Source organism: Schistocerca nitens, chromosome 3 (assembly GCF_023898315.1).
Source record: "Schistocerca nitens isolate TAMUIC-IGC-003100 chromosome 3, iqSchNite1.1, whole genome shotgun sequence".
Classification (NCBI taxonomy): Eukaryota; Metazoa; Arthropoda; class Insecta; order Orthoptera; family Acrididae; genus Schistocerca; species Schistocerca nitens.
In genome coordinates this window covers 260,954,836-260,980,295 of record NC_064616.1, presented here as the reverse complement: position 1 = coordinate 260,980,295, position 25,460 = coordinate 260,954,836, and the positions used below count along the sequence as shown (strand labels likewise).

The window sequence follows — 25,460 nt, the reverse complement described above, 5'->3', positions numbered from 1 at the left end:
ATTTTTATGGATGACAATGAGCGACTCCATCGAACTGAGCAGATGGAGTCGCTCTTGGAACGAGAGGATATTAGGCGAAATGACTGACCTACCCGTTTCCCTCACTTAAATCAGATGGAGCATATGTGGGATGCGTTTTGGAGAGATACTGTAGCACGTCCAGATGTACCATCCACCATAGAGCAGTTGTCAACCGCGCTGGTGGAGGAATGGAACGCCCTACCCCAAGAGCCCCTTACCAACCTTGTGATCAGCATGGGAGCTCGTTGCAGAGCACGCATTGCCGTCCGTGGTGATCACACATCCTATTGAGAACCATGTCCCGCCTTTTGTAATATCTAGTAGACCATCACGAATTGAGGTGACTCTAGTGTAATTATTGTCTTTGAAGGAAAGTGTCACTGCTATGCGTCTCACTGTGTATTTCTTTCTGTTACCTTGTATACTGTACTGTAGGAGTTCTTTCTATGTATGGCCCAAGTTTCATCGAGCAGTGTTACTTGGCATTGACACATCATGCGAAAAAAAATTTCGTGCTTAAGTTTTCCACAATTGTAAATTGGAGTGCGCGTAAGAAGCGATTTAAAGTGAAACCACATAAAACTTCTCGTAATAAAGGTAGATACCAGACTGAGATTCTCTGGAGGAATCTTCAGGAAGTGCGAAAAGTGGCAATTGACCCTGAATAAAGAAAAGTGCGAAGATATTCACATGAGTACTAAAAGAAATCAGCTAAATTTCGATTACGCGATAAGTCACACAAATCTGAAGGCTGTAAATTCAGCTAAATACTTAGGGATTACAATTACAAATAACCTAAATTGGAACGATCATATAGATAATATTGTGGGTAGAGCAAACCAAAGACTGCGATTCATTGGCACTTAGAAGGCGCAACAGGTCTACTAAAGAGACTGCTTACACCACGCTTGTCCGCCCTATTCTGGAGTAGTGCTGTGCGGTGTGGGATCCGCATCAGGTGGGACTGACGGATGGCATCGAAAAAGTACAAAGAAAGTGTATTATCGCGAAATAGGGGAGATAGTGTCACAGACATAATACGTGAATTGGAGTGGCAATCATTAAACCAAAGGCGTTAGCCGGCCGGGGTGGCCGAGCGGTTCTAGGCGCTACAGCCTGGAACCGCGAGACCGCTAGGGTCGCAGGTTCGAATCCTGCCTAGGGCATGGATGTGTATGATGTCCTGAGGTTAGCTAGGTTTAAGTACTTCTAAGTTCTAGGGGACTGATGAGCTTAGAAGTTAAGTCCCATAGTGCTCAGAGCCACTTTTGAACCAAAGGCGTTTTTCCTTACGACGGGATCTTCTCATGAAATCTTAATCAACAGTTTTCTCCTCCGATTGCGAAAACATTCTGTTGGCACCCACCTACATAGGGAGAAATGATCATTACGATAAAATAAGAGAAATCAGGGGTCGCACAGAAAAATTTAAGTGCTCGTTTTTACCGCGTGCCGTTCGAGAGTGGAACGGTAGAGAGACTGCTTGAAGGTGGTTCATTGAACCCTCTGCCAGGCGCTTTATTGTGAATAACAGAGTAATCACGTATACGTAGATGTAGATGAAGTGTAGCCCACCCACGAAGGAGGAAATTTACAAAATTCTCGTGCGACCAATAATGCTCATCAGCCTGGAACCCTTACCAAATGAGATTGATAAAAGAAACAGATTCACCCATAAATCCGTTTTGCACACCAGGAAAAACATTAGTAAATATGTCACAAATAGTTCTATACTCAATTACGGAGCAAAAGTTGATTTAGGCTTATGTTTGCCAAGGAAAAAACAAACAAGTCTGTGAAAAGCATTTTCTATCGGAAATTAAAACTGTATAATAATTTGCCCAAGGAGTCGAAAGAGATGCTTAAAATACACTTATTTAAGAAGACGGTCAAATCGTACATCATAAATATTGCATTACAGAACTCAGAATAGGGATTCATTAAAAAAAAAAAGTTATCGCTTGTGCGTAATACCATTGTTTCATTTTTTTATGAGTTCGAAGTCTAAACCAGCATGAGGGGATGCTGACTCAGTTTTTCAGACAGGCAGAAGGGAAAAACGTGGAGATACGACAGAGGCGTGGCGGCGTAGTCATGAACGTAAAGGTATCTACAGTTGCATGTCGCTGTGGGCAGTGAAACGCGTGAAGAGACTAAATGTATGTACAATATCTGATGTCTTGCATTATAAAGAAAACTTGTTCCGAACATGTGCAAACATAATATAACTGTACGCTAGGTCTGAACCAAATACGGAGGTGCATTTGTTAAGAGACTGCCCTCATATTCATTTGCATCGAGGCTTATGCTCTGGCTGGCCATTATGGTTTAGGTTTTCTGTGGTTTTCGTAAACCACTTCAGGCATGCTTCCCTCCACAAGGCCGCGGCTGACAACCTGTCCTGCCCCCTCCTGTATACAAGATGGTCAGAAATACTCTGGAAAGCTTGTAAGAGTGTGTGCTGAGAAATAATCGTTAAGAAAAAAAATTCAGTGCCTTGCGCCGCTTCTGAGTTAATTAGCACTGAAGTTAGCCAATCAGGTGTTGAACGCGCAAATTCGAACGGCCCGCCAGACACAAATAGTGTCAGTTGTCCTCATAGCGTAGATGATAACGCACGAGACTGCTCAGCTTTCACCGACCGAGGTGGCCGAGCGGTTCTTGGCGCTCAGTCCAGAACCGTGCGACTGCTACGGTCGCAGTTTCGAATCCTGCCTCGGGCATGGATGTGTGTGATGTCCTTAGATTAGTTAAGTTTAAGCAGTTCTAAGTTCTAGGGGACTGATGATCTCAGATGTTAAGTCCCATAGTACTCAGAGCCATTTGAGCTATTTGCTCAGCTTTCGGCTCGGGTTCGATCCTTTCCACCGTCCCATGTCCAATTTTTGTATCGTTCTCTTGTTCTGTTTTAGGAAAGCAGCCGAAGAACACGATTGGTAGCACCCTCTCTGGCGGGCCGCTTGAATTTTCTCGCGCAACGGACTGGTTGGTTAACTTCAATGCTAATTAACTAGGAAACGGAGCAACATATCTAATTTTTTTCTTAACAATTATTTCTCAACACGACCTACCCTGAAACACCCTTACAAGCCTTTCAGAGTGTTTCTGACCACCCTACATGACTTATCTTTATCTTGTGTTAAGCTGATAAATTCTGTGTCATTGTAAAATGATCCTTGGACGAATAAAATACTTTCACTTACACTATAAAATCCAGAGAAGAGCAGCACGTAAGTCATGGCTTCGTTTACTAAGTGCGAAAGTTTCACGAAGAAGCTCGTCCACCTCGAATGGCAGACGATACAAGAGAAGCGTGGAGCATCTAAGTGTGGTTTACTATTAAAATTCCGTGAGCACACTTCCCTAGGTGAGTTATCCACATACTGCTATCACGTTCATATATCTCGCGAAAAGGTAATGAAAATAAAAACCGTCTCTAATGACCTCGCTGTTGACGGGACTTTAATCTTCCTTCTTTCATGAGAGTAAAATTACGGAGAATCGAGGTCACAAGAAGGTTTACCAACAGCTACTTTTCCCGCGAGAAAAGGGAAGGATAAGTGACAACTGTACATAAAGTACCCTTCGCCACACACCACAAGGTGGCTTCTGGAGTCTTGATATAGATGTAGTAGATGTAATGACAAATAACCTGTTTGATTTAGGAATACTGTCCTTGTGGGAAATAATAATCCAAGAAACAGGGGAGCAAACATGGCGCAGTGGGGGCTTGCAGCATACGACTAGGTTACAGCCGGTGAAGTAGGTCCATAGAATTGGTGTCTCTATTAGGCGTATATTGCAGCGCCCATTCAGCTTCCATTAGCGCGCCCTAACTGCCAGAGTGCTCGCATCCGGACGGTTCATCACACTCACCGCTCGTCCTCTCGCGTCCTGCGTGTCACGCTCCACATATCATCTCTGTTTCAGCACTGAGGCATTTCGTACTGTCTCTGAAAGTGACGGCTATGCTCAGTTACCTCCAATAAGACGTTTCACATCTTTCAACTAGCGTTCGGACTATTTCCCAGTACACATATTGACCTATCGCTATCTGATTACCGTTCAAAGCCCTTGTTCTCATAGTCCGCTGTGAATATATTTAAGATATTACAAACAGGATAAAATAACAGCCAACGATCACTGATGATGTACCTGATATTTCTTTCTCGTAAGAATTATTTCACTTTTCCTACGTATATTCTAACAATTGAGCCATTACTTCGACTTCCATTATGATGCACTTGGTAGAAAGCACTTATCATATTTAACTACCACCTTTCGTTTTGTTGTTTTAACATGCGGAGCAAACTCCACAATCTCTATGGAAATGCGGCAACTTTTAAAATGCTTTATCTCAGTCTGTGATCGCCATTCTAAATGCACTGAAGTGTTTGTTATCTAACTAGACAATTACCATTCTTTTGAAATGCATTCTCCGACTGGCATGATTTCAATCAATGCTTCATATCACTACTGTGTATTTGTAGACGTAACCGGCATATGAACAGGATTAATGTTGCATTGGTCCCTGCGTTACGTATTGTGTAGTGTCTGTAACGTTCAGTTCACTACCACTAACATGATAACTATAGCCTGAGACTATAATACACTGACGGAAAAACATCGCAGCACCAAAAAGGAGTTGTACGACATAAACGAAAGTTGGTAGGCGTGTTTCTCCATCTGAAAGATGATGTTTATACAAATTCCTCGCCAGTCACATCAGAGTGGCAATAACACCGCCACGATAAGAATGCAAATCAGGGTTGCTTTAAATACACACTGTAACTGTCGTAAGGGTTAAGTACCTTTGAGATTGTACATGGTGAGCTGATGTCAGTCAAGAATGGCTTTAAGGCTACAAAGACACCATTATCAACACCTCATTGAGTTTCGACGACGTCGTGTAATAGGACTACGAAAAGCTGAATGTTCCTTGTGCGATATTGAACAAAGACTTGGCAAGAATGTAGCCACTGTACACGATTGCCGGTAGAGGTGGTCACGAGAATCTACGGTTGCAAGAAGGCCGGGCTCCGGACTGACATATAGCACTACTGAGAGGGAAGACCATTGTGTTAAGCGTATGGATCTGGCGCATCATACTGCATCTGCAGCGGCAATTTGAACAGCAGTCGGCACTACAGTGACACAAATAACTGTTACAAATCGGTTACTTTAAAGTCAATTCCGAGCCATATGCCCTGTAGCGTGCATATCTCTGTTCCCAAACCACAGCCATTTGCGACTTGAGTGGTATCAAATGGTTCAAATGGCTCGGAGCACTATGGGACTTAACATCTCTGGTCATCAGTCCCCTAGAACTTAGAACTACTTAAGGGGCTCCGGAAAGGCTCAAAATCATGAAAAGTTCAATTTTTACTTTTTTTCGTTTTCTGAATCTGCAGACTATTACCTTTTAATAGATATATAATTTATTCAATTCCGAAGACTACAACTATTTTTAAATTTTTTTGAAATATGTTCTACATGGACGTGACCCACTGTGGCGCTGTTAAACTGATGTCAAATGGTGTTATTATTAACTTCCGTGTTCATCAGGTACATTTTAGTGATGTGAGATAAAGTATGTGTTGTGGCTAACCTGTGATGGTTCAATATATATCGCTGGTGTGATTGTCGATTGTTTCATGTTTATTTACTCTGTCGTTATCTCGAAAATATTCTTAATTAATTCTGTTTCTTGAGTCTCTGTTTTGTTGAAGTACAATAATGAGTAAAAGTAAAGTTATTAGAAATCCTCTGAAGGCTTTTAAGAAAAGGAGAAATGTTGGAAAGCCAAAGGTATTTAGTAATATGGGAATGAAGATAGGTTCTAACATGGTACGAGCGATGCTTGCTTTAGACAAGGAATGCCTTCGGGCTGCAGACAGGGCTGTAAAGAGTCTAGAAATACAAGCAAGAGTAAACAGGAGGAGGAACAAGAGGAAGCTGGAGGAGGAGTTTGCAGAGGATGAAGATAATCCATCCTATGGACCTGGAATGCACTAAAAAGTTAATCCAATCTTTGTCCTCGATTCCCAAAACTTTTATTTTCTCATACTAATTACATGTTTTCTAAGGATCTTCCGAACATATTTGTTTCAAACTTTCAGTAAATGTTACACAGTACCTTCTGCATAATTTAACACAGCCTTTTTCCAAAAAACTGTATATTTTTGAATATATAAATAAAAAATTGCAAAAAAATGTTGTGAATTTTCATTACAATTGAAAAAAATCATCTTTAATAACTGAACTAAAATTTTGTAAAATCCCTGTGTTAAGTTGTAGCCCATATTCCAATAAATAATCTGTAAAAAGTTCAACTTCCTACCTCAAATACTTTGTGAGGAAAGATGTAATTTATAAGCGTTATTTTAACATTGCAAGTATAGGGCGTTCCGGAGCCCCTTAAACCTAACTAACCTAAGAACAACACACACATCCATGCCCGAGGCAGGATTCTAACCTGCGACCGTAGTAGTCGGTTCCGGACTGAGCGCCTAGAACCGCTAGACCACCGCGGCCGGCTCAGTGGTATCAAGCAGAACTCACTGAAGGTAGAGTGCAGGTCTGTTGTGTTTTCTGATGAAAGCAGGTTCTGCCTTGGTGCCAGTGATGGCCGTTTGTTGGTTAGGAGGAGGCTACTTGGGGGCCTGCAACCAACCTGTCAGCGTACTAGGCACAATGGACCTACACCTGGTGCTATGGTCTGAGGTGCGATTTCTTATGACAGCAGGAGCACCCTCCTGGTTATCCCAAGCACCCTGATTGCAAATTTTTACGTCAGTCTGGTGATTCGACCTGATGTGCTGCCAGTCATAAATAGCATTTCCGGGGTAGTTTTCCAACAAGATAACGCTCGCCCACATTCTGTTGTTGTATCCAAATATGCTCTACAGAGCGTCGACATGTTGTCTTGGCTGCTCGATGACCAGATCGGCCTCTAGTCGAGCACATATGGGACATCATCGAGCGACAACTCCAGCGTCATCCACAACCAACATTAGCCGTTCCTGTATTGGCCGATCGTATGCAACGGGAATGGAACTCCGTCCCACGAACTGACATCAGGAACCTGTACAACCCAATGCATGCACGTTTGCATGCTTGCATTCAACATTCTGGCGGCTACACTGGTTATTAATGTACCAGCATTTCACGTTTGCAATGGCTTATCTCGCGTTTACATTAACCTGTGGTCTTGCAGTGTTTATCACTTGAATATGTTGCCTAGACGAATGTATTCCAGAAATTTCATTACTCTACATTAATTATTTTTAGTGTCGCATTTTTTCCGTCGGTGTATTTACTGCAAAATATTTTCTGTTTGTTGTGCTCTAAAACTCTGGTAAATTTTAAAAACGACATCATGTAAAACCATAAGGTACTGTTCAGTGACTTGAATAAGCGGCCAGTTTCGGTCAAAGACCATTTTTGAACACAGTCTGGATTAAAATCAAGAGGTATATTGGAATACAATGACGTCAGACAAGGAGCTCAACGTTGAAATGACGGCTAGAAACTGTATAGGGAGTAAACATATTTCTAAATTATAGAATACGTAAATGACAATGTAATCGATCAGCAGACGTAAGGTGAAACATTTTAGAGATATGTGGTGTCAGTCTTCTCGTTAAAGTCTATAAAATGTTTCAAACTACGTGCAACGTCATTAACTCTAGTTTAATGCAGGCTGCGCTCAACAATGTCATTTGACGGAAACCGGGCGCTTATTAAAAATAGTTTCAGCAGCAACTTATGGTATTAAATGATGTTATTTTTAAAATACTATCTCCTCCAATATGAGCGGCTCAAACTTCGTGCTACAGCGTATGGATATCAAGTAAAACTTGAAAGTTTCGTTACCTCGTGTTAAGCATTGTTTCACGACTTTGCTATCTTCTGACACCTAGTTGATATTCATCAAGGAATGTCTTTTCACTGACTACCGAGTACGGCGGAACAGTGCTTCAAACACTGGACACGTTTTTACGAGGAGTAGGGTTAAAGTCGTCTTTCGGTCATCTTCATTTGCTGTCCCGTGGTTTCCCAAAATAATTTCAGTCCAATTCTGGAACGATTCTTTGTAAGATGACTAAGACCGATTCCTTTTCCCATTCTTATCGAACAGCTGACTCCTCCGTTTTCCGTATTTTCAAGTCATTGAGATATTTAGCTAGGAGATTTCTAGTCAGTTTATCCTAACAGACATGATGAGTTTACAGACTACAGTAATTTCTTGTGATATCGTACGTCATGGCAAATTTTGAGTCACTTAAGGCTGTTTATTAAATCGATTAAAATTCCATAATCACCATCTACTTTTTACAGATTTGCTTCTTAGATCCTAGTTTTGCCAACAGTCCTTCCTCGTTAATATTATAGGTTTCAGATGAACACCCAGGCCTCTATAAGAAGACGTTTCCCATCTTTGTTAGAGAAACAGCTACCATTTCTGGTTTGTTTCGACATCAATCCTCTAAGCGAGTCAATATCTAACTCACGCAGCTGATTAATGCTGGCTTGTAAATCGGGAGAGCCATGGTTTGAATCCGGAACATATCACTGCTGTTTACGTTTCCAATGGCGTTTCTAAACCAGATGAGTCCAAAATTTTGATGACTTTGTATGCAACAATGAAACTTGTTTCTTCTTCTTCTTCTTCTTCTTCAAACTTTGTTATGTCCCTTAAGTGCTCGATCTATGTAAATATTGAAAAATTGTGCCTACACACACACACACACACACACACACACACACACACACACACACACACATTCACTCACTAAAAGCATATTTTTAAACACAAACCTGAAGCAAGCAGTTCTCCGACGATACTTGAACGATTGTCTATGGACGCTTTTCTTTCCAGTCAATGGAATTTTTGTATATTTCTGTTTTATCTGGCACGACGCACAATAATTAAACGCACAGTAGGAACTCAGAGAATCTTTGTATGAGAAGAATATTTGTTACTCTACGTCTCACTCAATTTATCTGTAGTACTCTTGTCTACGAGTTCACCTGTTGTTGGTCCCTCGAATTACTGTGGCAACGGTGTAAGAAGTATTGTGTCTGTCTTTGCATCCATTCATAGGCTTTTCTGTAAGTGCTGATTTTAATTACGTGTTTATGAACTATTTTCCAGATTTGCAGATCATTCGTTTCTCAGAGCGCAACACGTTGAGTATTTTCCCTTTGCATATAGTTCTGCCACAACCAAAGTTTCGACTGCATAAGCTGCTTCCCTCCGTATTTGAATGTGTAGGATGTTCTCTTTGATATCAAACCAAAACTTTAATCCTGTAAAAAAGAGCTTTATCCTTCGACTAATGAGATTTTCTTAGCTCGTTTACTGCATCGTAACTTGATAACACCGCTTCTGAAACAGCTAAATCAATTAAGATATTTCATCTATACAATTTTATTTCTAGAGTATAATATCGTAAAACTCTGACATCTAACAATATTAATAATTTCTATGCCCTCTATATAATACAGCTGACACAGAGAGGGCAGCACAGTCGATATGCAATGGCGTGTGTGTGTTTGTCCTTAGGATAATTTAGGTTAAGTAGTGTGTAAGGACTGATGACCTTAGCAGTCAAGTCCCATGAAATTTCACACACATTTTTTGAACAGTCGATATGTGAATACAGTTGAGCAATGTAGTACTCTAGTATTGCCATAAAGTTAAGGTATCTGTCGGGATGATGTTTCATTGCATTATTTTTTTCTTTTCTTATGGATGAGTAGTGAAGTAAAATGAGAGAGTTTCCGATATGACTAAATCTACGCTGGCATGGTTTTCTGCTTACTCCGAAAAGTATCAAACGGGCCGAGAGGTAAGTTTGCCAGATACCTCATGTATCCTTATTCCATAAGAGAGTGCAGGAAGGCTGAGGTTTTAATTCAAAGCGGAAGAGGAAAAGTTATTAATTTGGGACACATAACGTTAATTTTTGGTTTTTCCCTATGCCGTAAAGTTATAAAAGTCTCCCGGTAGAGCGCTGTTTCCTACCCATTTACTGTGCTTATGGTGCGGGTTACCACGTTGAGTAAACATGTATTCAGGGACTACACTAGACAAAAATACGTCACATGCGAATTCCGTGAGTCAATGATAAGTTCAACTCAGTCCCTTGCCTGGCTCTGCCCCTTAATTAGTCCCAGAGGAAAATAATGTATCGGTATTGTATAAACGTAACTTTAGTTGTTTGATGGATAACGACAAACGGAAATTGTCATAAAAGTCGGGAAACCAATTATGTGTGTATTACAGTGATAAACCCTTCTGTAAAATACATGCACGTATTTTATGCAAAACTATGTAATTCATAAGAATTTCAGTTTACTCAAGAGTCGTACCATAAACAGAAACACTTTCACCGTTCTGGCGATAATTGAATATACGACTCCAATCTTCGAAGTTGAGTAATGTGGTACTGTTACTTTCAAGTTAATCTGATTGCAGTATGAAGCAGTCATTCAAGAAGGCAACGAGCCGCTAGTGCATCACATGGAGGTGTTCCACTGCGAGGCACCACCGGAGGAGCAAATCCCTGAATATCAAGGTTCCTGCACGGATGAGAAACGTCCGAAGTCCACCGCCGTCTGCAAAAAGGTTCTCGCCGCCTGGGCTATGGGAGCCCTACCCTTCACCTACCCAGAGGTATGTCTTCTAAATACCCCTCCTTACGTTATACATATTAAACCTCTGCTTATCAGCAATAAAATCTTTGTTAGGATTATTATTTTCGTAGCATAGGTATAATCAAGTACATGTCAAATTAACATATGTACAATTATTTTCTGAAGAAAGTGAAATATAGCATTGCCTGTGCTGTACAAAAGTACGATGTCATCTTCTTGCATCGTACTTCTGAACAACATAGGCGCCGTAAAATCGTATGTAACCGCCGACTCCAGGAAAGTGACTTTCAGTTAAAATATCTCTCCTGTACAGGAATATATGTAGTGGATGTGCGAGCGCAGGTTATACACACATGGTTGACGACATATGGAACTTTGGGTTTGACTCTGGGGTGTGCTCATAAAGCCTAATGGTAATGCGACGGCTCGTGATAATCGGGAAATCCGGTGTTCGAGTCCCGGTCCGATCGAAATACACATTCTCGACATTCCGTTATACAGCTGATAGTTGTTCTTATTTGCAATTGCGAATACATTTCCTGAAAAAAATTGTTTTACAGCATTTATATTACACGTGGTTTCAGAGCTAAACCACTGGTACGCCAGGGACTGTACACTTTTTGTAGTACCCTTCCTCCACCACTTGTCTGGCTTGTCCATTCGGTGTGATGGGGGGCATCTGCATCTGTATTTACTCCATTATCCTGTGGAGCGTATGTTTTGTAACAGATGATGCGTGGTATTTGATTTGCTCCTGACATATTGATGCTCCAATAAGCTCTGCAATGACATCAACTATAAACGACATCAAACTCATTGTATCTTTTGTATTAATTTCGCTGACCACTATACCGTCATTGACTACCGACACATTAAAGAAATGCCACAGTGCCACTATTTCACTTTCATTGTGACTGTCGGACGTTACTGACTTCTGATCAATTGATAAGTCATCCAGTGGCTTACATAGTACGTCTCTAGTCTGGTCGATAGCTTCCAGATTCCATGATTCTGTGGCTGAGAAAAGGAAATTATTGGACCCTTACGTACAAGTGCTTAAACGCTGAAACCATTATGACTCTCTTGTTCGAGACTAAATCTGACATGAAGTATACGCTCGCTGCACACAAAAAGTAATAGTAAAAGACTAGTCAGCTCGTACCATGAACAATGAGGTTCTCGGAAATGTATAGTCATCAAACAAGAAACAAACTACAGGCAGCGGAACACATGAGAAATATGGGCTACAACGGTAATCTCAACGTCATGAAAGACGGTAAATGTGTATTACATATCGAGTACTGGAATTGGTGGCTGAAGCTACCAGTAAACGTCATGGTTTCGTTGTCACACAACTGATACGTTAGGTACTCGACTTAAAAAATGTTTTTTTCGTAGAGAACCACTGGTAAAAGAGGGTTAAACTGCTAATAGAAGCCATAATTTCGATTCAACTGATGCTTTGAACAGGTGATATTAATTTTTTTTCTTTCTGTAATTTGAGCTTAAGTTACCGTTAACTCATGTAGAACATTGCATTACAGTTCCCTAGAAAGTTCCAGTTCCATTAAAGAGGCCAAAACCCCTAGACAGGAAGGAAAATGGAGGAAAACAGAAAGATGCTGACGGCATTCCTCTACTATAACAAAATTGTAGCTTAGTGTAGAGGTCTTTTGGGAATAATTTCACACAAAATGCCCCATTACTGTAGTATGATCATAGATAATTGGATAATGATACCTTCGCGACATAAGAAAGGCCTTACGCGCAACTCAGCCAGTGTCACCGATTGTCACTGGCCAATGAGGTTCCAGTCATAGTAGGGTACAAAGTATGCCATTGAGGTTTGTTACAGCGATGATCTGTTGATGAGTGAAATAATTAATTTCCATGACTCCTTCTGTTTGAGAAACGGAAATGGGTAAAACAATTAAGTGGTTACGTTACTGGACACGCATTCGGAAGAAGCGGGGTTCGGTCAAAATAGGGGCCAGCATTCAAAGACTGGTGTCTGTAGATTTCTGCTTGATACAGCGATCACTTCAAGCATCATCTGCCGACTGGTTAGATAAACATTCAAACCAGTTTATCGAACAGTTGGCAGATGACGCTTGAAGTGATCGCTGTATCAAACAGAAACCTACGGATACCACTCTTTGAATGCTGGCCCTTATTTTGACCTGAGCCGAGGTTGGAACCTTCCTACACGTCGGTCAGGGGGCCTGAAGATGGCGTAATATATCGCCGAAACTGGTAGACCAATAAAATAACAATTTGGAAACTAGACGACTGACAGATGGTTCAAAATGGTTCAAATGGCTCTGAGCACTATGGGACTCAACTGCTGTGGTTATCAGTCCCCTAGAACTTAGAACTACTTAAACCTAAGGACATCACACACATCCATGCCCGAGGCAGGATTCGAACCTGCGACCGTAGCAGTCCCACGGTTCCGGACTGCGCGCCCAGAACCGCGAGACCACCGCGGCCGGCGACAGATGTTTGATTTGAAATTTGATAGGAACAGCCGAGGTCCCACAGCCATCTCTGTAATGATGGACATAAACGGCAACTCTCTCATATCCGCAAGGAAAAGGACCCATGTGCACGGAGGAAGAATAACTTTGCAGACAGTTGGCTGAACCCACCCCGCGGGATATACCAGCCAACAGTTCCATACGACATTACATTTTTACTTTTACATTTTTTAGGGAAAATACAATTTTTTTTCGAAGCAGTCTGGTTTTAGACTACTGCACTTTATCCAACGTATTTACAGTGAGTTGATTCGATCCCTGCAAAATATCTATCTATGATTGCTATAAACGCCCCACAGCAGACCAAGCGATTCTCAGTCACAAATTCCACGTAGGTTACCCCACTCTGTAGACGAAGCCACTGACGCATGGCTGTACGTTGGTGCTCGACTTGGAGGTAGCCGGTTTGAATCCTGGTGGTGGAAGAAACTGGGCGGTAAATGGAGAGGTGTTGGCAGACTGATCAACATATCTTGCGCCAGTTTCTGGAATTAAAAATTCCAAATCTCTCATAGAGTGAAGGCATGCGAGTGAAACTGCCGTTGGTAGTCCTCCCATCGGATGGGCACGTTAAGCCCAGCTATACCGTTCGTGCTATGCGAGAGAAATAGGCTGTGTACCGAAGCTGGATTTCACTCTTTCCCTTCTCTCTTCATCACACAACACAAACATGCCACCACGCTATACACTCATTAGTCAACCACACTCAACAGATACGATTATCCCTCAACCCTCACAACCAGCTAAGAAAGAAGCTATTGTGCAAGGAGGAAGAAAACCTTTTCCAATTAGGCGGCTGAACAATCCCTAGTGGTCTATGAGATTGCAATGTCATAGAACTCTTCCTCTTTCTTTACATTTGGTAATAAGTGGATGTTAGTGGATACAAAATCTGGCGGATAGAGTGAGAAGGCTGATGGTACAATGTTTTCTACTTCTAATTCCCCGATTTCCTTATTTGACGACCTATGTGGACATGCGCACTGTCCTAAAGAAAGCCGATCTTTCACGTTTGCAATTCAGGACTCTTCTCTCATTTCTCCCACCCTGTTCGTTCAGTAGACTTCTGTACTGTTCACAAGTAATTGTTTATTTTTTTACCCTTTGCAAATTAATAAATAAGAACAATCCCTTTTCTGTTTCAGGAAACACTGCCCATAACCTACCCTGTAGGTGAACACGATTTTGCCATACATGAAGCGCCACCGGTCTTCGCCCAGTCCTTTGCTCGCTATTTCGTTACTGGCGTCAGTTGGTGGAGCAACGCTAAAAATCATTGGCATTGTTTTCTAAACGGTCCAAAAATTGCTGAGAAATTCATTGTCGTATTTACTTACGGCCAGAATTCAGTAAACGAGGCACAGATCCTACATACGAGGGACGTTCAGTAAATAATACAACAATTTTTTTCTGAAAGCAGGTTCGTTTTATTCAGGATTCCAATACACCGTATTATTCCCCACTCTTTTGATTACAAAACCAATTTTTCAACATAATCTCTGTTCAGTGTGGTGGTCTTACACAACCTTACTGGGAGGGCCTGTATGCCAGCATGATTCTAGTCTGCTGGTCGACGTCGGAACCAACGTCTTGCTGCAACAATAATCTTCCCATAATCCACATACTGCTTCCCGTGGAGTGCATCCTTCATTGGGCCAAATACACTCATACTCATAAATTAAGGTTAATGCTGATACATGGTGAAACAACGCTCTGGTGGGCAGTTTGTGGGTTTAAATCACCTCAGGGTATGACCATGCGGTGCATTTGACCTGCGGTCGTCGCACGGTGGCGCTGGCAGCAGTCCACATACCCAGAGATGTGTTGGTGCATGTCAGAGTACGGTGCAGCGAGTAAGTGTTTAGACGTTTTCAGACGTGCTAATGGTGACTGTGTGTTGAAAATGGCTCAAAGAACACATATTGATGACGTTATGAGAGGCAGAATACTAGGGCGACTGGAGGCTGGTCAAACACAGCAGGTCATTGCACAGGCCCTCCATGTGCCACAAAGTGTGATCTCAAGATTATGGCAAGAGTTCCAGCAGACAGGAGACGTGTCCAGGTGCTACAGCAAGGGACGTCCACAGTGTGTAACACCACAAGAAGAACGATATCTCACCATCAGTGCCCGCAGACGGCCACGGGGTACTGCAGGTAGCCTTGATCGGGACCTTATCGCAGCCACTGGAACAGTTGTCTCCACACACACAGTCTACAGACGACTGAACAGACACGGTTTATTCGCTCGGAGACCTGCAAGGTGCATTCCACTGACCCCCGGTTACAGGAGAGCCCGTAGAGCCTGGTGTCAAGAACACAGTACATGGTCATTGGAACAGTGGTCCCAGATTATGTTCACGGACGAGTCCAGGCATAGTCTGAACAGTGATTCTCGCCTGGTCTTCATCTGGCGTGAACCAGGAACCAGATACCAACCCCTTAATGTCCTTGAAAGAGACCTGTATAGGGGTCGTGGTTTGATGGTGTGGGGTGGGATTACGATTGGTGCACGTACACCCCTGCATGTCTTTGACAGAGGAACTGTAACAGGTGCGGTGTATCGGGACGTCATTTTGCACCAATATGTACGCCTTTTCAGTGGTGCAGTGGGTCCCACCTTTCTCCTGATGGATGATAACGCACGGCCCCACCGAGCTGCCATCGTGGAGGAGTACCTTGAAACAGAAGATATCAGGCGAATGGAGTGGCCTGCCTGTTCTCCAGACCTAAAACCCATCGAGCACATCTGGGATTCTCTCGGTCGACGTATCGCTGCACGTCTTCAAACCCCTACGACACTTCAGGAGCTCAGACAGGCAATGGTGCAAGAATGGAAGGCTATATCCCAGCAGCTGCTCGACCACATGCTCAAGAGTATGCCAACCGTTGTGCGGCCTCAGTACGTGTGCATGGTGATCATATCCCATATTGATGTGGGGTACATGCGCAGGAAACAGTGGCGTTTTGTAGCACATGCGTGTTGGGACGGTTTTCTCAATTTATCACCAATACCGTGGACTTACAGATCTGTGTCGTGTGTGTTTCCTATGAGCCTGTGCTATTAGCGCCAGTTTTGTTTAGTGCCACGTTGTGTGGCACCACATTCTGCAGTTACTTTAATTTATGAGCATGAGTGTAGATGGAAGTCAGAAGGTGAGAGATCCGGGCCTTAGGGTGGATGAGGAAGAGCAGTCCGACGAAGTTTTGTGGACTCTTCTCAGGTACGCAGACTTGTATGAGGCCTTGCGTTGTCATGGAGAAGGAGTAACTCGTTTGCATTTTTGTGGCGACGAACACTCTAAAGTCGTATCTTTAGTTCCCTGAGGGCAGCGCAATAAACTTCACAGCTGATCGTTGCATCATGACGGAGAACATCAAACAGAATAAACCCTTCAGAGTCCCAGAAGACCGCCGCCATGAGTTTACAGGCTGAGGGTGCGACTTTGAGCTTTTTCTTCGGAGGAGAAGTGGTGTGGCGCCACTCCAGGGATTGCAGTTTTGTTTCCGGTTCGAAGTCGTGAATCCATGTTTCATCGCCTGTGACGATGTTCAACAAAAAATTGTCGCGATCAGCCTCGTAACGTGCAAGCAATTCCGCACAGATGGTCCTTCGTTGCACTTTATGGTCTTCTGTTGGGCGTCGAGGAAACCAGCAGGCACACTCCTTCGAGTATCCCAACTGGTGAACCAGTATGTCAGCATCACCAGCAGAGACATCCAATTGAGTGGAGAGGTGTTTGTGATCCGTCGATCACCTCGAATGAGAGTGTCGGCACGTTCCAACATTGCAGGAGCTACAGCTGTGTGTGGCCGGTCGGCAAGTAGGAAATCGGACAGGTTTGTAAGACCTTGTTGCGATGACGACAGACGTCTCGCCCAACGACTCACCATGCTTTTGCTCACAGTGAGGTGAGCGCCTATGAATATCGGCAATGCTCTGGTTTCCCCCTAAAAGAAACTCAATGACAGCTCTCTGCTTGGATCGCACCTTCGTTACAGACGCCATATTGAAGGCTAAGTATAGCGCCGCCACCTATCGGGACGTCCCGAAACTATAGGGGCTGAAGCTGGAATATTCCACCATGTCCCACAACAAATTCCGCATTTTTTCAACGGAAAATGGCTAAAGAAAAAAATTCTTTGCATTACCTATTGAACGCCCATCGTATAAACTTCTCATCGTGAATTCTGTTTGTGATATATACCTTCTCTATCTTTTAATATACGAGGGTTATTCGGAAAGTAAGGAACTATCGGTCGCGAAATGGAAAATACATTGAAAATCTGATGAACGCATAGATGCGTTGGGCACTGTGTCTCGTACGCCCGTCGTTCGCATCATGTCGCTCTTTTCAGTTCGGAACTCACAGTGAGAACGTAAAGATGGCTAGAAATTAGCGTCACCCGTCAAGCATGAGGGACTGGCGAAAGATTTCGCCTGAAGCTATGCAATCCACAAAACATTACTGTCGTGCTGTTCGTTCTACACGACAATTCTCGGCCGCACTCTGCAGGGGCAATGAAGATGCTCCTGCCGCGTTTTCAATGGGAAGTATTTGATCACCCACAATACAGCCCGTAACTGCCTACCCCTGACGTTCATCTCTGTTCAAATGAACCGCTGGCTATGAAGACAATATTTTGACACAGACAACGAGCTGCAGTTCAGAGTAGAAAATTGTCGAAAATCATTGGCGGCTGTCTTCTATAACGAAGGAATTGAAAAGTTGGTACAACGCTACGACAGACGTGTAAGTCTGAGCGGCGACTGTTTAGAGCAGTAGCTGGAAGGTGTAGCTAACCGTTGCAAATAAAACAGTTTTGATTTTCATTGTGGTTTCCATTTCGCGACCTATCGTTCCTCACTTTCCGAATAGCTCTCGTACCTATGGTAGGAATTATGTCATATATCTTTAATCGTCGATCATTTAATATTACATTATCTGGAGCAATGTTTTTTTTGCGTAAACGAAACGTGGATTGTGGGAAAACTGAAAAAGTCGTAACTGGGAACGTTTGAAATGTGGTGCCACAAAAGGATTTTAAATTTAACTGAACAGATGACGTAAGAATCGACGGGGGTATCATAAGGAAAAAGCAAGGGAATAAATACATGCATTCCATTACCAGTAGTGGACAGAGTCTGAAAAGACGATATAGTGGCACTCCTGTGCCCAGTGTCGTCGTTGGACGCACCACTATTGTCGCGCTTCTCTCTCTGCAGCCGTCACAGGAAGCCGCAACACTGGTCGCTGTGGTGACATTTCGTACTGTTCCAGACGTCGTTGCGCTGTCCACATGGTTACTCACCTTTCTGCAAACAAACCAATCTGGTGACTCGAGGAATGTGACGTGGCTGTACGATCCCGCGCGGCCGAGTGGACGATGTGTCTGACGTCTCGGGCGCTAGTCACGGGAAACCGCCAACACTGGCCGCCATGGTGACAGTTCGTGCTGCTCCAGACATCATCGCACTGCTCTTGTAAATACTCGTCTTGCTGCAAACAAGCTAATTTGATGACTCGAGGAACGTGATATGGCTGCACGATTCTGCACAGCTGTGCGAACGATGTGTCTGTCCTCGTAGTTGAGCGAAGCCGTTGAGATCCTGCATAGCGTTGAGAATCACCTCCTGAGCCCATAGACTCCAAGTTCGCATGACAGTCGTGGGATCTCGAAAAACGCGATCAGGAACATCGCAAAACGATAACCTGCAGTCTCAGTAGGCCACGATCCTGCCGCTGTAGAATTCCGACATGGGCTGGTAGACGTTTTCCTTTCTTACATGAGACATAACATAATCTTCTAAAAAACAAACAACATTCACATGCTATCTCTGAATGAGGAACCCGCCGCGTAATCGTTCCTTACATGAAGAATGTAGTTGGCGTTACTTTTCTATTTTGTGTGGCCTCGCTGAGATGCTAATCTTTTGCATATGCAGACATGTGGTGGATTTCAAGACAATTTTATGTTTATTGCCTTATGGTGTCGATTTTAATGGCCAGCACTATATTTCTCTGGAAGTAAATTTCAGTTGATAACTGATTTATCTTACAGAGATTGAAAAACTATTTTGATTACTAGACAAATAAAATTGTAAATAATACATTATGTTTTCGTCGTAAGGTTTTCCTGTAGTTTGCACCGTGTCTAGTTTATAACGATATCAAGCACAATAGATTGTGAAACTGTTTCTTTTCCTTCAAAAAAACTTTGAATACTATATATTTACCTGTTTCTTTTTATTAGGAAGCAGGCCTTCCGATCGGCGGCCCAGGGTTCAATCCATATGTCATGCTGGAAGTTCATTATAATAACCCGGAATTACGTTCTGGTAAGCTGAGACAAAATTTCTTTTTGAAAAATAATGCCATATTCTCTGTCTTAGGCACACTAAGAGAATTTCTGTTGAAAATCTGAGTACAAATATTAAACGGGCATTTCTATTTTACAGAAAGTATCAATATTAACAACTTACTTAAATTTTTTGTCAGGCGGTGTGTTTAAATATCACGACATTTCTTGATATGGTGTATATTACATTTTCTACTGCTAACGAAAGCCGGAAAATTGATGTAGCACTTTACTTCAGGTGTTTTCCGATGGTAATGAGTACTTCTTATCTGACAATCTACCATTTCATTAAAACCAAATTTGTGATAACTGTAATGTTTGATGTTTTCATTATTTTGTTGTTAAGAATAATGTGCTTCCGTTGAGTGCTTTTCGTGACAAAACGGTGAATTAGATCTGGAAAAGTACACTGTTTCATTTTGCCACCCAACGTTAGTTTGAAGATAATCTGAGAAATTATTAAAACAGGAAATAGGATGAGAAACATTGCTTTGTAGATAGCGCGTCATTAATTTGGCTGTTACAACACCTAAACCGCCTAAAACTTTATTATTCTCTGGCTACACGCAGTTGACCGAGAATCTCCTCACGTCTGGCACTAATAATGTGTGCAATTCTTGCTTTCACTGAAAATACCGCACTTGTAGAAGATATAAATGGCAAAATTATGTCGATCATTCGAACTGGTAACAGAGTCTACCACAAATGAAATGAATATGGATTCCTTGATACACTGTGAAATTTCGGTTCACGTCAAATGACGAATGTAGGTGTCGAAGGAGTTGTTTAAGTTTCCAGTGGAGGTTTGAACTGCGTAAGTGTAATTAATAGGTTTCCTGCCCAGCTTTGCAGTAACTCATTAACGGATTTATGAAGAAAAACTGAGCAACTGATAAATTCGGAACGGATTACTACTCGGATTTTGCCACAAAAATGAACGCTGACAATATCAATCTTTGTATCTAACAGTTCTTGTTGTTATCCAGTATTTCTGTGTTTCGAAGTACACTGAGGTGACAAACGTCATGGCACAGCGATATGCACAAATATAGATGGCGGTAGTAGCGCGTACAGAAGGTATAAAAAGGCAGTGCATTGGCAGAGCTGACATTTGTGCTGCTGTGATTCACGAGAAAACGTTTCCGACGAGATTATGGGCGCACGACGGTAATTAACATACTTTGAACGCGGAATGGTAGTTGGAACAAGGCGCATGGGACATTCCATTTCAGAAATCGTTACGAAATTCAATATTTCGAGCTACACAGTGTGATGCGCGTGCCGAGAATATAAAATTTCGGGCATAACCTCTCTCTACGGACAACGCAGGGGCCAACGGCCTTCACTTAACGACCGAGAGGAGCGGCGTTTGCGTAGAGTTGTCAGTGCTAATAGACCAACAACTTCTGCGTGAAATAATCCATATGAGACAGTCAATATGAGACGTACGACGAAGGTGCCCGTTAGGACAGTGCGGCGAAATTTGGCGTTGATGGGCTACGGCAGCAGACGATCGACGCGTGTGCCTTTGCTAATAGTACGACATCGCCTGCAGCGCCTCTCCTGGGCTCATGATTATATCGGTTGGACCCTTGGCAACTGGAAAACCGTGGCCTGCTCAGAGGTCTCCCGATTTCATTTGATAAGAACTGAGGGTAGCCATGGACGCAAGTTGTCAACAAGGCACTTTGCAAGCTGCTTGTGGCTCCATAATGATGTGGGCTACGTTTATATGGAATGGACTGGGTTCTGTGGTGCAACTGAACCAATCATAGGCTGCAAATGGTTATGTTCCGATACTTGGAGACCATTATGTGCCATTCGTTGGCTTCATGTTACCAAACAACGATGTCATGTCACCGGGCCACAATTGTTCACGATTGGTTTGGAGAACATTCTGGACAATCCGAGCGAATAATCTGGCCACCCAAATCGCCCGACATGAACCCCAGCGAACATTTATGGGACATAATCGAGAGGTCAGTTTGTGCATAACATCCTGCACCACCACACTTTCGCAATTATGGACGGCTATAAAGACAGTATATCTCAATATCTCTGCAGGGGACTTTTAATGAATTTTTTAGTCCATGCCACGTCGAGTTACTGCACTACGCCGAGCAAACGGAGGTCCGGCACGATATTAGGAGCTACCCCATGAATTTCGTCACCTCAGTATATGGGTCGTGTCATATTAATCCCGACTGTTAGCGGATACTTAAAATGTGTTTCCTACGTCGCATACAAAGTCGAATGTTATTCAGGTCCGAAGGGAATTATTTAGTAATTGAGTAAGACGTTGAGATTTGAGAATGCGTGATATCTCTGAAGCTGTTCGTTACTATGAAAGGCCAGTTCTCCCTTAGAAGATATCGAATACGATTATGAGCTGAATTTACAACTGGAAGAATAAGAGTTCAAATCCCGCTGCTGTTACTCAGTTTTAAAATTTTCATTAATTCAGGGTTTCAGTTTATGAGAATTGTCAGATATTTCCTACGACAAGACCGCTGCTTATACCTTTTCCCAGCCTCATCGAACAAGGCAATGTTTCGTTTCCAATCAGCTCGTTGTCGAGGTAATATCCAACACAGCAACAGACCTCCATTCGAAAATAATTCTTGCGTATTATTATTTACCAGAATTTCTTTTAGGAAGAATTGTTTCATGTCAGTATAAAACAATCTACCCAAAATTTTAAAAGAGAAGTGAGTGTGTTCCTCTAACGGATTTGTAATATTCGGACAGCAAAGAAAATGTCCATATCGACGACTTTATTATATACCTGCTTCTTTCAGCATGGTAGGCAGTGGTCGCTGCAGTAACTGCCAGAGCAACGATTAATAGTACAGTATTGGAGACGTCTTTGAATCTCTGCATGGAAATAATACATTACTCTTTTTCGTTTTTTTTTCTTTTTTTTTTAGAATTACACTCTTCTTCACATGTTCAGTGTCCTCGATAATAGTTAACAATTTTATTTGTAAAATCTTTTCCAGATTGGGTTGACAGTTCTGGCGTTCGCTTACATTTAACATCTGAGCTGCGGCCATTTGACGGTGGCGTAATTGAACTGGGTCTGGAATACACTGACAAAATGGCAATCCCACCAAAACAGCCAGCTTTTACACTGTCTGGCTATTGTATAACTGAATGTACAGCAGTGGTTAGTATTTTCAAAAATTGATTTGTTGTTTGTACACCACTGGCATATACACAATATATGTTAAGTTTATTATTCAACCGGGTGTAAAAAAGGAAAGGAAGTCTTTATAACATAATTATAATTTTGTGTGAACAGTTTTTCTTGGAAAGTAAATGAACTCTTCCAGTTCACATTTCTTTCTTCCAAATGCACGTAATTTATTGAGTATATAGACCGAAATCCGAGAAATATAATTATTGGGTAGATGTACAACACAATATAAACTGTTGCTTGCGTCCCCATTTTGAAGTGTTCATGATCTTTATCGAGTACAGCATATGATGTATGATAAAACTGTTATAATTCAGTCCGGTCAGCTTATTTATTAATATCGTGAAGTTACTTTCAAAAGCTTTTCTGAAACCAAAACTTTCCATTCTGAAATACTGCTCGGTATACTTATATGCTCAACAGAAATGACGTAAGTCACGGAACACGTTTGTCATCTGTTGTGTCTAGTATGAAATACTGCTCTTATTTTTCATAGCCTCAGGAAAGTTTTAACTTTTATGTAATGGAGACCAAATAGCGACTATGCCAATCATCTCAGGCACAAACATAGAAAGAGAATACTTTGTGTCGAAAACATGATTAAAAAAAAAAGAGCACAAACTGAGTGTACGGCCTTGAAACAAAGATGCTATTCTCCATGTAACTCCTAATAAGGGAAGGTCACTCTACACGAAACGTAGTATCAACAGTTTTACGGAGATAGAGAAAATACTGAACAGTTTGCTATGTTCCTTAACTGAATGAGAAGGCAGCTTAGAAAAAATGATAATACAGATATCAACTTGGTGGCGCAAAGGACCATATAATACGTAAATGCAGATAATAACTCGCATCGAAGTGCTCAAAAATAGGGGAAACAGAAAAAACCGCTTGGAAAAAGTAGAAAATATTGAAATACATGAATGTGGCTATAATGAAATTCATGAGGCGATTAATGATACTGGAAAACAAAGTAAATTTCCAGAAGTGATGGTAGGAAGAAGATGGCAATAATATCGTTCAAATAAGGTAGATGTAATAAAATAGCAAATAACTAAATGAAAAAAATTAAACCAAATATTAAATAATACAATCAATTTAAGGTAATAGAAATAAATTCTAAAGTTATTCAGCCCCATGCAGAAAATAACGCTTTGAGAAATCTGAAGCAGAAATGGTGGAATTGGGATATGAATAAATGATTCGAATATTTCACATATTAATTTAAAAAGAGCAGAGCATGATTCCTTTCTACGTTGTAGGTAGGGTAGATGAGAGCTGCTCTTTATTTAAATGATCAGCAAATTAAAAATAACCCACTTTTATCTTTTAAGTATTAGTCTGCTATCAAAAGAAGCCTCCCACGCTTCAGGAGTACGTAACAGCTATTGTAAGATGTTTGCGTAATGTATGATTTTCATCTTAACACAGTAGAAAAATTAATTAGAATGTCACGTCTTACGAAATGTGGAAATGAATGTAGCCTACAATGACGAGGTAAAACGTTATGACCACTGTCGACCGTGAGACTGAAAGCAGCTTGGTGGCTCTGTGATCACCTAAGGAAAGTATGTAAGCGGAGCAGAGACCGATGGGGAATCATTCCAACGACGATGCGGGGCGCAAATAGGAAAATCCAATGGAATTAGGAACTTGGATAGGCGACAAAGTGTTGGACGAGCACGCCTCTTCACAGAACATGGAGGTCGGAGGCTTTCCCGCTCTGTAAAGCAGAAGGCAGCGATCTGTGGCACATCTGACAATGCTAGTGCAGGCACAAGTAATCCGGAGCGCATCGTTCAGCGCACATTGTTGAACATGGCGCTCCCTGTTCCGACTTGACCCAACGACTTCGCCAATTACGATTGAAATGTGGGCACAAGGTCTTCGAGATTGGACTGTTGATCAATAGAAAGGTGTTACCTGATCGGATGAATCGCGTTCCTTTTTACATGATGTCGATTGTCATGTGTGGATACACAGTCACCCAGGTGAAGGGTTGTCCGAAACATACACCGCACCACACAAGCATGTCGGTGGTGGCAGTACGAGGGTAGTTTGATAAGTCTGGTAAAAAATTAAGAAAAATGTTTGTTTCGAGGGCAGTTCACATTACCTCTTGACGCAGTGTCCTTTGAGGGATATACACTTGGTCCAGGAAACCTCCAGCTTTTTCATCCCATCGGAAAAATAGGTTATGTTAAACCCCGCAAAACACTCGTTAATTATAACTATCTCTTCCTCATTTGATGAAAATTTCTTCCCAGCAAATCAAAGTTTCAGGTTAGGAAACTGGAAGAAGTCATTTGTAGCCAAGTCAGGTGAAAGAAGAAAAAGGAAGGAAGATCGGGTTTAACGTCCCGTCGACATCGAAGACATTAAAGACGGAGCACAAGCTCGGATTGTGTCTAGGATGGCGAAGGAAATTGACCACCCTTTCAATTGATCCATCCCGGTATTTGGCTAGAACGATTTAGGGAACTCACGGAAAACCTACACCTGGATGGCCAGATGCGGGTTTGAACTGTCGTCTTTCCGAATGTGAGTCCAGTGTACTAACGACTTTAACTACGCCACTTCGCTTGGTTAAGTCTGGTGAATAGGATGGATGAGGAACCAATTCAGAGCCCAATTCATGCACTATCGACATTGTTATCGCCGATGTGTGGGATGGTGCATTGTCCT

General features: G+C 42.1%; 1 protein-coding gene across 1 annotated transcript in view; it reads left to right on the top strand.

The window, feature by feature from the left end:
• Positions 1 to 25,460, top strand: part of LOC126249170 (dopamine beta-hydroxylase) — a 140,373-nt gene that overhangs the window by 105,556 nt on the left and 9,357 nt on the right. The window contains exons 4-6 of the mRNA XM_049950827.1: positions 10,505 to 10,702; positions 19,475 to 19,559; positions 22,579 to 22,745. Coding sequence (XP_049806784.1) covers positions 10,505 to 10,702; positions 19,475 to 19,559; positions 22,579 to 22,745 — 450 coding nt within the window. The remainder of the gene's footprint in view (positions 1 to 10,504; positions 10,703 to 19,474; positions 19,560 to 22,578; positions 22,746 to 25,460) is intronic.